The sequence below is a fragment of the Cydia splendana genome, chromosome 13 (assembly GCF_910591565.1).
Source record: "Cydia splendana chromosome 13, ilCydSple1.2, whole genome shotgun sequence".
Lineage (NCBI taxonomy): Eukaryota > Metazoa > Arthropoda > Insecta > Lepidoptera > Tortricidae > Cydia > Cydia splendana.
Genome location: NC_085972.1, coordinates 1,192,246 through 1,207,406, shown reverse-complemented (window position 1 = coordinate 1,207,406; position 15,161 = coordinate 1,192,246). Strand labels below are relative to the sequence as shown.

At 35.2% G+C, this 15,161-nt stretch overlaps 1 protein-coding gene and 1 long non-coding RNA gene across 5 annotated transcripts in view; both read right to left on the bottom strand.

Annotated features, from left to right (window-relative positions):
• Positions 1-15,161, bottom strand: part of LOC134796430 (uncharacterized) — a 373,125-nt gene that overhangs the window by 190,112 nt on the left and 167,852 nt on the right. The window lies entirely within an intron of this gene.
• LOC134796338 (RING finger protein nhl-1) overlaps positions 1,299-15,161 on the bottom strand; it is a 143,809-nt gene continuing 129,946 nt past the window's right edge. For all 4 annotated transcript variants that reach the window (XM_063768481.1, XM_063768480.1, XM_063768479.1 and 1 more), the window contains 4 exons: positions 13,882-14,022; positions 9,312-9,452; positions 7,370-7,587; positions 1,299-1,544 (listed from right to left, as the gene is read on the bottom strand). In XM_063768481.1, the coding sequence (XP_063624551.1) occupies positions 1,331-1,544; positions 7,370-7,587; positions 9,312-9,452; positions 13,882-14,022 (714 nt within the window). In that variant the 3' untranslated portion in view covers positions 1,299-1,330. The remainder of the gene's footprint in view (positions 1,545-7,369; positions 7,588-9,311; positions 9,453-13,881; positions 14,023-15,161) is intronic.

The window sequence follows — 15,161 nt, the reverse complement described above, 5'->3', positions numbered from 1 at the left end:
TGCATGTTCACTTGTGTAAATATATTTAATATGTTACTATAAGGGCCAGGAAATCAGGGATCGTCGGCCAATTTTAAACGGACGAGTGTAAGCGAGGCCGTTTAAAAATCGAGACTGACGTCCCCCATTCGGGCCCAAGCGATTTAGATCCTTAAAAATGCAAGGAAATTAATATATTTATATAAATAAAGTATTCATTTTATATGTGGCACAAAATTAGCTCGAGTCCTGCAAATGGAAATTAATCACCGCCATCATTAAATAACTATGCTTTGTGGTTTATTATATGTATACCATGGCGATATTTCCGTGCATCTTTAAGAAAAAATATAATAGATTTATACAGAATATAGACATATTATTGCATTTGTTTTGTTAAAAAGCAAAACAGCAGTGAAAGCAGAGGGCAATGCGCAAACCTCTTTAAATAAGAAATCACTGCAGGTTTTAAATTTGTAATAAATAATATACATATAATACATATTGAATAAAATTCATAACGTGAACAATTTAATAAAGAGTATGATAGTACAAAGCAGTGCAAAATAGATATAATTATAATTATTTTTCTTATTATTTACAAGTTAATAAATTTGACTAATAAAACAAAATGTATAAAATGATACAACCATTGGGTACAATAATTTCAAGATAATGCTCAAAGCACATAACACGATACACGATTCAATAAAAAAAGTAAAAGGAATATAATTACGAAGAAAGAAATATTTCAATTACTGGCCAGCTAGAAAAAAAGTCTGTGAAAAAACTAGTTACATTTTCAAATTAATTATTGCCACATCAAAGCGAAATCAATGTTAAAGACCAATTAAATTATAATTGTTTTTTGGCTCAATGTAGGGCTCATAAACCTTTGACAAATTAATAACTTCCATCGAGATTACTTTAAAAATGCTCGCAAATAAAAACGACCGATTCAAAAGTTGAATCAAAAGTATTTTTTTTTGATACAATACTGGCCAGTAACTGAACCAAATTCTCGGCTGCCCTATACATGTCAATTTGTTAAAATTTTGTTTCGAATATTACTTGCCAGTAAAACGATCAATACAAAACATACATTTTATGTATCATATTCGATACACTGACCCCAGCAACAGAGGACTTCCAATTCCTTAGTTGGGATCAAAATCAAATTAAAATATCGAATATGTTAAGTGTCGCTTAAAAACCGAAAGCTCAATTATATAAAGATAATTGAACAAATGATTGGCATCCTGGTCATGACACCAATTGAAGGGCTTTACTAAGAGGACTTTAAACTTTAATTACTTAGTCATAAGGTTCTTCAGCCATAAGTATTAAACCCTTAAAAAACTTGTACCCTATGGTTCTCCCGATCACACACGATGATGTTCCCTCCGCTCATGACGGCGATCCCCTCAAGACCCTTGAACTCGCCATCGCTGGAGCCCCAGGAGCCGAAGGCACGGAGGAACGTTCCGTCAGGGTGGAAGATCTGAATGCGATTGTTGCCGGAATCGGCTACTACGATATAGCCTTGGTCGTCAACGGCGACGCCCCTGTAGACAAGAAGTCAAAGTAAGTATCATGTTTAAATTAAGAGGTCATAAAATTTAATATCAGTACCTTTTCGTACCTGGTCACAGTGACAATAGTATGTGGTCCCTAGCGACTTTAATGATTGTCACTGTAACAACGTACGAAATGGTATAGAAATTAAATTCTTTGACTGTATTGGAGTGATATTGCACTGTACATTATATAATCTTTCTAGCATTATCTCGGCATTTGCCACGGCTCACTTAGAGCGATTGGGCATAGGTACTAGATTTTACGAAACGAACTGCTATCTGAACTTCCAACCCACAAGAAACTAAGCCTGCTACGGTATCTGCATTTTATGAGCCACGAGCTTGAATTAAACGTTAATATAATTTAAATTTAATTTAATTTATTATTAAATCGTTCATAGGCCTGTCAGTCAGCAACGTGGCCTTTTTAAGTTTTGTTTCAATAGTACAACAACATACCTACCTACTGTGACAAAACTAAATTTTATCAAACAGATACGTCTGGGAGCGATACTAGAAAATAACTTTTGATAACCTAACTTGTCTAAATTTTGATATTTTTTATGTTTAATAAACTTTAATTAAAAAATATATATTGCAATAAACTTAATTGCTATATCGAAATTTTGATTAAAGTGTCGGAGTTTAAATTTTGTCGCTGAAATGTGAATATTATCATAATATTATTTTACATAAAACGCCACCAACACTTTAATTTACATTACCTTCTTTTTTTACCTTGTTGAAACCAAGTTCTGGACTAATTTTCACAAATTTTCTTTTACCAAAAAGTTCCCAGATGGCTACAATTAGTAATAATTAACGTCATTTAAGTTGATAATGGGAGACACGTGAACTTAGCCGCCGCCATACATTCGTAGTTACGCGCTCATTTAGAATTCAAAAGAAATTAGTGCGAGTAGAAGTTTTGTTTGTAAAATAATTTCGCATTTATACTAAAATATGACATGTAATGTATGTTATACAGGGTGACCTTAGCCATTGGACAAACCCTGAAATCCCACGTAGGGTTACTTCTCAGAAATGCTCTAACGGTAATATTTTTTTAATTACAACAAGAGATAGAAAAATAAATTATCAAACAAAAGTTATTTCCAATAATCGACAACAAAAAGAAACATACTGTATTAATCATTGGCAGTGATTTTGCCAATTTGTTTGAAAATGTGCGGCAATGATGACATTTGTCAAAAGTCATAATCTTATTAATGTCATAAATAAAAAAGATAATCAAAACGGTCGAATAAGGTTTCATACTATTTATTACCTCAGGAGCTACTAACACATACAGGTTGCTCCAAAGTAAAAAAATCGTAATTTGTTAATTTCTTCGTAACCGCTACACCGATTGTTATGATACTTTGAATACTGGTTCTAAATACCCTAATGCATATGTACATTTCGGCTTTGTCCAATGGCTAGGGACACCCGGTATACATGTAACATGAGCAGTTTCTAAAGTATTTTGATATCAAAATACCCAAAACTTTTGTAGTTGATTTAATACACGCTTATGTTGCGATGTTATTAATAGAAACCCTATACATGACAGAGATTTAACACACATTTGCTATCAAATGACAAATCATTAACTAATAGTTTCCAACGCTTTGAAACTCGACATAATCACTTGAATACAACAATACGTATTTCTGGCTCGATTATTCCAAAAAGGCGTAACTCTCGAAGTTGTTATATAATGTACCATATTGCGGAAACAGGAGGCTAATTCTGGTTTACTAATTTATAAAAAACCAATAAGTGCGAGCGAGATGAGAAGTCGCCTAATTGCATTTCGTGAGGACCAATCAGCGATAGCTGCTTGCTATAGGTATAGCGGCGCATGCTGCCTTAAGGAAGATGTAAACCACAAGTATCAAAAATAAACCAAAAGTTACAGAAAATTTTTTGTAACGCACTTTTATTGCTGACTGTACTTCTTCTCATTTGCATTTTATGAAGTACTCCTTAAGACCATTGAAATGAGCTAAAATTGATGTGTTTGTGCTTTCTCAATGAAGAGTTCCTTTGGCTACCTTGAAAGTGCATTATCAGATCAGCTTCATGTTAGCATATTATTTTCATTGTCATCGGGATCACGGAAGTACTCCAAATTTTCAAATGAATCAGATATGAGGAAGTAGTTAAAATTTGAGGTAGAAGATTTGTAGCACACAAATATCCCTGTCTTTGGCAATGTATCTTACATGATTTTTCTAATTCTCGAGACTTGAACTTACGATTTTATTTTACTTTTTAAGAAAAAGGGATATATTAAAATATGTAAATACAGAATCGGCATCCAGGGTAGTAGTTAACATAACAATATCTGATACACGACGAAACTTAAGTCGACACCCGAGACAGGCACTCTGAAGTGAATTGTATATTGTATTGTATTGTTGGTACCGAATGTCTATGTTTATTTTAGTCCGGAATACTGCGCAGCTTTTATTACAGAGGATTTAAAAAAATGCTTAGAAAATTAAAATATGGTTTTGTTGATTGTTAGATTGCATTGTGTATTCTCTGTTTCAAATTGCATTTTTTTAGGGTTCCGTACCCAAAGGGTAAAACGGGACCCTATTACTAAGACTTCGCTGTCCGTCCGTCCGTCCGGCCGTCCGTCTGTCACCAGGCTGTATCTCACGAAACGTGATAGCTACATAGCTAGACAGTTGAAATTTTCACAGATAATGTATTTCTGTTGCCGCTATAACAACAAATACTAAAAAGTACGGAACCCTCGGTGGGCGAGTCCGACTCGCACTTGTCCGGTTTTTTTGTATTTTACTGGACGTTAATTATTTACAGAATAATAAGCGACACCCTAAACGAAAATATATTATAAATATATTGCTATAAAAATAATTTGTTTTTTAGTGGCCCTGCCACAACTTATCGCCGTCAAAGTAGATGCATAGTTAGTCTAGACTGAGTCTAGTGTATCAGTCAAGGTCCTTATTTGTATCATTTCATGCTTATATAGATAATGGATCGCTAATAAGAAGGCATTTACAATATTGTGTGCCTCTTTTTTGTGCAGTCACTGATGAAAATAAGAAACTTCTTGAGTTTTGTTCATATAACCAAAAAGAATAGATAGTATAGAGGGGTCCTGTCATTGTAAATTTTGTAGTCACTGTAAATTTACTGCCATCTATCGACACACGACTAAAACTCAAAATGAAAACGTATAAAGTTATCAAAAAATGTATATATATATGGATAACTGATTTTATTATTTTTATATCATTTTGATCCATGTTCATTCACTGATATATATGTGTTAAAATTGTTAAATATGAAACGGTGTCGTCACGCCATCTAGCCGAGGATAGGCTAAAGGTGTGTGCGGCATCTATTCGAGAATGACTTTTACTTGAATTCTGAGGCACGTTTTTTCCTTAGACTTTATTCGTCTTTTTAGGGTTCCGTACCCAAAGGGTAAAACGGGACCCTATTACTAAGACTTCGCTGTCCGTCCGTCCGTCCGTCCGTCCGTCCGTCCATCCGTCCGTCCGTCCGTCCGTCTGTCACCAGGCTGTATCTCAAGAACCGTGATAGCTAGACAATTGAAATTTTCACAGATGATGTATTTCTGTTGCCGCTATAACAACAAATACTAAAAACAGTATAAAATAAAGATTTAAATGGGGCTCCCATACAACAAACGTGATTTTTGACTAAAGTTAAGCAACGTCGGGAGTGGTCAGTACTTGGATGGGTGACCGTTTCTTTTTGCTTTTTTTTTTTGTTTTTTTTTTTATATGGTACGGAACCCTTCGTGCGCGAGTCCGACTCGCACTTGCCCGATTTTTTTGATATAACTAAACACCTAAAACAGATTACCGTAAAAAGTCTACATTTTTACTACGATCTCATTTAAATAGACGTTATTAACAATCTTTCATAAAAATGCCCTTAGCATACGAAACCCACACGCACTCGTAAAATAAAACGAGGGGTTTTATTTTAATACCTAATGCCCCCGCTGTTGTAAGCTGCACTGTATAACTCAATGACGCCGCTTGGCAATCCAATCATTCCGGGCCATCGAGGGCCTCAAAAATTGTTATTTTCCATACAAATATCGCTGCGAAGGGAAATGAATACGCCAAGTTTCCTTCGAACTGATTCGCTTCAGACATATTTTGTTAATTGAAAATGTTGTATAAGGAAAAAGGTTATTATTATCAGGTCGATTCGAACGTACATTGACATCAGAATGATATCTGAGTGATGTTATTTAGTTATCGTGCACCTCGCTTGGGCCCATATACCTATTATGTATTGACAAGTACGAGCTAAATGCACGATATCTTAATGACATAATGATATCAATGTACGTTCGAATTGACCTGTATGTCGTGTAAAACGAAGTAACCTAGCTATTTAGGTAGGTAATACCAAATACATATGTAACTCCGTATAAGATGAATAAAGTCTAAGAAAAAAACGTGGCTCGGAAATCAAGAAAAAGTCATTCTCGGATAGATGGCGCACACACCTTTGGCCTATGGTCGGCTAGATGGCGTGACGACACCGTTTTATATTTAACAATTTTAACACATAGGTATCAGTGAATGAACATGGGTCAAAATGATATAAAAATAATAAAATCATTTATCCATATATATAAATTTTTTCGGTAGTTATACGTTCTCATTTTGAGTTTTAGTCGTGTGTCGATAGATGGCAGTAAATTGACTGCGACTACAAAATTTACTATGACAGGACCCCTCTATACTATCTATTCTCTTTGATAATACTTACAAAACATTTTCATATTGTGATTGAAACCTTCACGATTTTTACTCATTATTTTTTAAGCAAATGGGACTTAATCGTTCAAGTTAATAAACAAGACCAAGTACGGGTAGTTTGGAAAACGCGGCTAGATGTCAATGTCAACTTTAGCCAGCCTTCTCCGAGACCACAGGGATAACGCCCTCCTCGAAACGTCGAAGGAAATTTAAAGAAAATCTTATCGTTACTTACGTTTTGTAAAACGTAGGTACAAAATAGCAGGTAACAAAATATCACTGCCTTTTTAGCACGTTTACTTTAAAATATATTTAAGTAGAGCAGAGTTTTGAAATCGTTTTCAGCATTCGTTGCTCTAAAAGCTCCTACTAAAGACTGTTTAATGGCGCGTTTCATGTATACCATTAAAATATATCATCGTTAATATACAAAACTGTCACAGAGGACATAAAATAACTTAATGCAGTTCTATACTACTTCCTTTGGAAGATATTACGGAATCTAGACGTCCTTATGCATATTTTAAATTTATAACTCGACTAAGTTCGTCGTGCACGGTTCTTTATTTACTGCAATAATTTATATGTTTTATTTTAGAGTGCGGAATTTATAGGTGCCGTAAATTTTGATATAGTAAATGATTTTCACAGATAATTTTCAGTCTATGTTCTCGTAATGCATTATGAGCATAATAAATATAAATGTTAATTAAGATGTGAAAAATAATGATCGCTTCGATTGAGATGAAAGGAAACAACAAAACAATGTTTTGTTCCAGTCACAAGTTGATTTAGACTTGGGAACTTAAACAGTCCATCATCAGATCTCTCGTCACCGAATGATAATAACACCCGTCCGTTCACGTCAATCCCCTGGATTCTATGGTTGTTAGAGTCTGACAAGAGCACTCGGTTGGTGCTGGAAACGGCGATGTACTGGGGATGCTCCACTTTGAAGACTTAATTTTTTTTTTTAATCATTGTCTTTCACAGTGAAGACCTACTTCGTAGTTTTTGATATCTTACCTTGGGAACTTAAACTGTCCATCCTCAGAGCCCTCATCTCCGAACGACGATAACACCCGTCCGTTCACATCGAAGACCTGGATCCTATGGTTGTTGGAGTCTGACACGAGCACTCGGTTGGTGCTGGAGACGGCGATGTAGTGGGGATGCTCCAGCTGGCCCAGCTTGGAGCCGAAGCTGCCGAACTTGCCGACGAATGTGCCGTCGGATTGGAACACCTGAAAGAGAACATCAGTATGAGCCCTTTAGCTGTTGATAAGTAGGTCTTGGTGTACAGTTGATGCTGGGGTATTCCAGAAAATGTATTGGGTCCCTTTATTTGACATAAAGTTTTAAGTCATAATGTATATTGATTGCTATATTATCATTAGTCCTAAAGCTGAAACCATACATTTTTCGGGATTTTCGTACGGTTATATAAATAGGTTAGGTTAGGTTTGTTTTATGGTAATCCTGAAAAGTTACGCGTTTCTGAACCAAACAAATTATGACTAACGAAACAATACATTATGAATGACTTAAAAATTTTGTGGGTAACAATAGAGACCCTGTGTTGGGTACGTGACGCTATTATATTTAACTATTCTGATAAAACTAACGACGCGATTCTGGAAATGAATTAGAAGAATTAGAGATTCACTAGATATGAAATAGTAAAGATATGTGACTTTCCACGGCAAAAGGTACCATTGCCCCGGCTGAATATTGGAGCGGCGTTAAAAATAGCGTAAGCGCCAGCCGCCATAAGGTACCTTTTGCCATGGAACGTCACATATCTGTACTATTTCATGTCTAGTGAATCTCTAATTCATTTCTCGAATCGCGCCGTAAGAAGCTGATATTTGTTATGATAACTTATGTTAAAATTCAACGGTATATAAACCAGATTAGGATAGATAGGTCTGCGGGTTATTAAGGTAAGTGCCATACAAATCACGTCCTCATAAACTATTTTTTTTGAATGCCCCTGTAATGGAGACTGCAGAGTTTTTTTTTTCTAGAACCTTTTTTCTCAATCCAATAGGTAAGCACTGCTGTAATTGCGAGTCCTGCTTAGCAATGCACTCACGAGAACTTTCCAAAGTTGCGAAACTTTCCACATGAGAATTTCTCGGTAACTTCTGAGAATGTTCTCGAGAACGAGAATATATTTATTTATCGTAGTTTATACCATAAATATTCACGATAGTTTAGGTGTAGTATCCTTACCCCCAGAAAATTCCGACTTTTGGTCTACCGCTTCCGGTCAGAAAAATGTATGACGGCCCGGCCAAACGGTCAGAGCTAGGTGGGGGTGCTCGACCAAATGTCATAGAGGGACCCTGGCAGTTTTTGACGCGGCCATGTTTTTTTCAATATGGCCGACTTTTTTTTTTTTTTTCAAGTTTGTCCTAGCGCGCTGAAATTTTGGTCACGGAATCTGGGAGTCGTCTAGATACCTATGAAAAATATTTATTTTGGAAAAATGCTACAATTGCGGGAAAACTGGCCACTTCTATTTTGTATGGCAACTTTTAAACGGTGCGTGATAGGTGGGGGGTGCTCGACCAAATGTCATAGAGGGCCCCAAGACAAAACAAACTGCATTAAAAAACATCAAACTGGCCGACTTTTTATTTTATTTTTTCAAGTTGGTCCGAGCGCGCTGAGATTTGACATGGTGGGAGATAGAGGCCTCTAGATTCCTATGACAAAAAATTTTTTTTTGGAAAAAATACAAGATGGCGGAACAATAATTTCCATGTTGCAAGAATGTTCTGAGAACATTCTCGAGAACGTTTCCTCTTTTTGGGAATGTTCTGCAATTTGTACATTGCTAGTCCTGCTCCATTAGGCTGTGTAAGTGCGAAAGCAGGGCTATCCCTGCTATCATGCCATCATGATTCCGATGATTTTTAACCTGACTCGCCACTCTTAGTTTTGGGGCAAGTATAATAGTTACCTGAACTCTATGGTTTTCCTTGTCACACACGTATATGAAACCCAGCGCATCCGTCGTGATGCCCCACGGGTAGTTGAACTTGCCGTCTCCCGTGCCCTGACTGCCGAATGCCCTCAGGAACCGCCCTTGAGGGTCGAACACCTGCCGAACATAGATTTATTAGCTATATCTAAACCGATAAAATAACTTATGTCATGAAATAAATCACATTTTGATTTATGTATAGGTAATTAATGTAATTATGTTTTTCAGTCGAAACAAATACATTTCCAAACTTCGCCGTTTTAAACCCTTAGGCCCACTTGCACCATTCTACTAACCCGAGGTTAACCGGTTACCTGGAGTTACCATGGTTGCCAGTACAATTTGACACTAGGTTAACGGTTTAACCTCTTAACCCCGGGTTATTGGGATGGTGCAAGTGGGTTATTAGTACAATGGGGTATTATTGATTACTCTTTAAATATTATTAAATTTTAATAACTGGTTGATTGAGTTGATGTACTTAAGTTCTCGGACTAGAAGCGTATTCTGATTCACATAATAGGTTATGAATTTGATCTGATTTTATTATGTACCTATACGATCTGTCAATGTTAACCCTTAAATGCATGATTTTTTCTTTTTGCCCGAAATTAATATACCTATCATATGTATCACATAATTGTTTGCTGATTCTAGGAAAAATTGTAAAAAAAATATAACTTCGATTTTCACAGCGAAATCAGTGTTAGAAGTTGAATTGGCTAAATCATATTTAAGTATGTAAATATGTAATTTTCAGTAATAGATATATGATTTTTTTTACTACCATTAGAAAGGTACACTATTTGTGATATACCTATAATAAAGTTTTTAAATATAAAATAATTACAAACCCCGAAAACACCGTTCAAAATCACATACTAAAAATTATCAACTAGGTACTTACTGGATTTTTCCAAGCTTTCCGACTTTTCGTTTTAAAACGAATGTAATTTTTATAAATTAAAAATATTGCGTAAATTTAACCCTTAAATCATCACCCTACTACGTTTGGTATAAAGGTGCGTTCAAGAACGTAAGCCTTTTTTTTTTAATCTGCGAGCTGTCTAATGCTTTGTAGACATTTGGCAACACTATGCATTTAAGGGTTAAAAGTGACATTTCTACAGCCAAAAAGTCATTGTGAAAAATAATTACAATCAGAATTCGCCTCCTCATCGTACTTCCAAACTAATTATGATAGAGTGTAATCAAGCATGAGTTTGATCTGTAAACCAATTATCCAAGCCATTGGATTAACAAATTAACAAATATTACATCAAGTAAGTGAATACCGTTAAATGGGATGAGTAGGGACGAAATCGAAGTTCAAACCTGGATAAAAGTTTATTTTTATATGTGGCACATTGATTTATATACAAAAAAAGTGTTCCGGATGTATGAATTTTAGTTTGTCAATTATCCCAAAGTGTCGATCCAACAATTTTCAAAACTCACCTTAGTAGGAAATCCCTCCTCACCCCAACCACGGGGTGAGCTGGGATTTTCTACTATTTCGTGTTTATCTCTAAAGTTATGAAATGAAACAACAATTTATTTCATAACTTTAGAGATTGTTGGATCGACACTTTGGGATTATGAACATTATAATAGCTTGATTTGTTATTAGAATATATAATTTACGTAGCACTGCAGTAGCCTGTAAAAACCAACTCACCCCTCTGTCATCCCTCCTCACCCCATTTATAGCCCAACTGCCCTCGTAATCCCTACTCACCCCATTTTACGGTGCCTAACGTATCAAAAATAATAACAGCTGTTCTTTGAATTGTTATACAAGAGTAGAATTAATGGCTCTGATAACTGTAGTAGACCTCGAGAGGATAGCTTAAAACTGAATAAATGTATAGCTCCGCCATTTATAATAGTTAATTTAGATTTAAAAACTATTTTTTTTTTGATATTTACATAGAGAAGATCCATAAAGCAGGAACAAATATTTGTGATAAACACACTAATAATGCCCTTACCGGGATTCGAACCCGGCACCTCCTGATACGTAGGCGGGGGTACCGACTTGGCTATGAGCCAGTTAGTTAAAAGTTGGTGTTACAGTCAGACCACACCTCTGTGAAATCATTTAATGTTCATATTAAAGTATCTTCTTTATCTCACAACATTTCTTCCAAAAACGAATAAAAACTTCAGTAAACACTCGACTTGCTCAAAGAAATACAAGAAATTGAGTTGAATGCTCCGTTTTGTTCACAAAAGGTCTTAAAAACCATATATTTCCAATATACTTACGACTTTATGTTTGAGTTAAAAGCAACTTTACCTCAGGGAAATTTACTGTATCAAAACCATTGTTCTTACTCATTGGGGGATTTAAAAAAGGTTTTTATAATGCATTTGATAATTAAGTTTGTTCACTGATTGTTTTGTTTTACGCTGTTTTAGGTATAATCATGTTAAAGTCTGTCAATCCTTTTCCATCAGTAGAAAAGAGCGGCAAATTTAAAAATTGTAGGCGCGAAGTTTTGACTACGTATTTTTATTTAAAGAAATCCGCCAAAATGTATTAACCTTACAAAATGGTATAAATATTTACAGTGGTATAAAACAGCTGCTAGAAAATGCCCTATGGCATCAAGTTCTTTTATTCTAGCATTAGACCTTTCTTTTAAAAAACAAACAATAATTAAGAATATAAAAAAAGTCACTGTTTATTTTTTGTTTCTTTATAGTCGTACCCGACATTACAATATCGGATCAAACCATGTGAAAATGCTCTCTAAGTGACACAGAAATCAAATGTCTTTAATGTGGAAGGTACACGGGTTGCGCACAAAATAACAAAATGACGATGTACGCCAGGGGTCGGCAAACCACGGCTCGCGAGCCGCATGCGGCTCTTTGGAGGTACAACTGCGGCTCTTGAAGTCAGCCATAAAATGAACCCTTAAGAATTGTTACAACACAGAAACAAACTTGCGGCTCTTCGAACTTCCTAAAACTGGTGATTTTTACTGCAGTTAGCTCTTCTTCTTAAAAGTTTGCCTACTGATGTAAGCTTTTGAACGTCGAACGTAAAACCCAAATGACTACACCGATATTACTTTCATTGTTCCTATACTCAATCAAACTATTGATACCAGCCATGCAAGCTAACATTACAGTTTTTCGATAAATTGCTGTGAAAACTCAAAGTCTGGAACATATCCTAGAATTTTCCGCTCACTTCACTTTGAGTTAAAAATGAAATTCATCTCTTTCTTGAACACGTGAGTTTAAGATTCTATTTGTTTTAGCCAGTAACGGATTCTGTCAAGAATGTTTCTAAAGCAATATGTCTGTGTCATGAAATGCAGCGTGCAGTTGATGTTTGACAATTTATTCCTAACGATTTGGTTGAAAGTTTAAAAATACTAGGGGCTCTGTAAGTTATAGACTTTGCGAAAATCTTCAATATGCTTAAAAATTTAAACAACGAATATTTGCGTTGAGTCATTATCACAGCGAATTCAGAATGGTCTTAAGTGCCATATATACAGTTTTGGCTGATACAATGGAGAATTTTGACGATGTAATTTTTTTTTTGTTTTGAGCATCCCTGAGGTTTTAGTAACTAAGTTTCCGTGAGAATCAGATATATTAAACATACTAAAACGGTTCACTCACGTATTTTTAAGTTCAAGATTGCTCGATATGTTTTGCGTCGGTCTGCCAACGCGTGCTCCCGTGGAAGATCCTCGTTATGGAGCGAAACATGTCGAGCAAGTTTCGACTTAAAAATACGTGAGTGACCTGAGTTAATATATTTAATATGTATATTATTGTTCATTATTGTATTAGTTACTCGGCTCTCGGTTAACGAGTATACCTATTTGAACTTTTAAAATGTAAAATTAAAATAAATGCTAATAGCGATTTCAAGATACCTTCTAATTTATGTAATAGCTACACCAGCTAAGGTGTGCTAGTAAGGTTGTTTTTAGGCCATTATGTACTTTGAAATTTTTTATATTTTACGTACCAGGTTTTATTAATGATGACGTTATCCATGTTAAATAAATACCCAGATACATATTAAAGTTGCGAGATTAAACTTTCAAATTATAAAAATTGGGTCTGAATTGTTTCAAGACGAGTACAAATATAATAGATAATTTTGTAGAATGGTATTTTGTTTACATTTTCGCAGCGGCTTTGTGGCAGCAGGTATGTGTGAATCTCACTATAATTACCTACAATCACTTATCGCCTACCGTGAAACACGACAATCGAAAGTTCGGTTTCTGCCTCTCTATCACTCTTGCCTATTCGATCCATAAAGGCAGATAAAGAAATTTCGATTTTCGCGTTATGCGGTAGGCGATAAGTGATTGTAGGTAATTATAGTGAGAGTCACACATACCTGCTGCCACAAAGCCGCTGCGAAAATGTCACCTGTAAACAAACCGCCTTGATGCATCACAACGTAGCCTGGTATGTTTAAGTTACTACATATATGGTTTACTAAACAAATCAGTGCTGCACTCTGGCAGCAGAACATTGCAGTAATCCTCCCTATTGTCTATGTTACCTGTATGCGATGGTTGTATCGGTCCGCGATGATGTATTGCCCAATCCGGTTGACAGCCACGCCAGCGAGGCAGTCAAACTCGCCCTCGCCGCTGCCGTACTGACCGAATTCCTTCACGAAAATGCCATTGGAATCGAACACCTGGAACACATTTGAATTATTTACTTTCCATTACTCAATTTATAATATATACCAACTTATCGTTGAACATTTAGGTTTATCATACTACATACATATATCTCGATTTTTAGCATTAGAAAAAGGATGAACAATCTTGACGTGTCTTTTTATTGAGAAACGCTTTTAAAAAATAGTAACTATTATTTATGAAACCAAAACTTTCAAACATAATATGTCCTTGCTATAAAATTGTGATATAATATTTCCGGCCACACACGTCAATATTGTTTACCTACCCTTTATCCGTAAAATAAACGAGGTATGATTTTATTGAGAAGCTTTTTTTGCCGAAACTACCTAAAATACGCTAGTCTGAAACCGCCCTAATAGAAAAATAAATGAATTTTAGTGTTAGAATATTACTTGAACGACTTTGATTATACCTACTAGCAATTTAATTTATGTCGTAATAATTAATTTGTGTTATTACTGTTTCAATAATAGAAGTAAATTGATAAATTAACAATTTTGATGGAACAAGGGAACAACCAATATTTTCATTACGTTTATGATTGTGTTTAACGAGTATAAAATTGAATGCAAAAATAAAATCGCTAAATTAGAATAGAACAAATTTTAAAAAGAACAGATATTAAAGTAGGTACCTGTAGTAGGTACAGTCGCCATCAGATATATCGGAGCGGCCAAGTTGTTCACAATATCTGAACACGCGCTCTAATGCCCTGACAATAGACGCGTGTTCCGATATTTGTGAGCACCTTGGCCGCTCCGATATATCTGATGGCGACTGTACCTATAGTATCTATATTAAGAGGGGGTTTAGGTATTTCCGATATTATAATAAATACTTATCAAAACACAGAAAATTTAGTTAAAACTAAACCGTGTCAATATTTCAATAAAATTTTAACAAGACAAGTTTATTGGTTTATACGACAATTTTATCGTAAAGAACATATTAATTTAGCAAATGGAAGAGAAAATAGCTTGCAGTTAAATAAATGGATGATTCTAATAATCACTTTGATTTACTGGTCTCATTTAATAGCACCACAGTGAGAAATGCTGTCCTGATGATAAAAAGCGTAAAAAATGTGACATCAAAATAAATACCTAGGATGACTTTTGATTGAATGTAA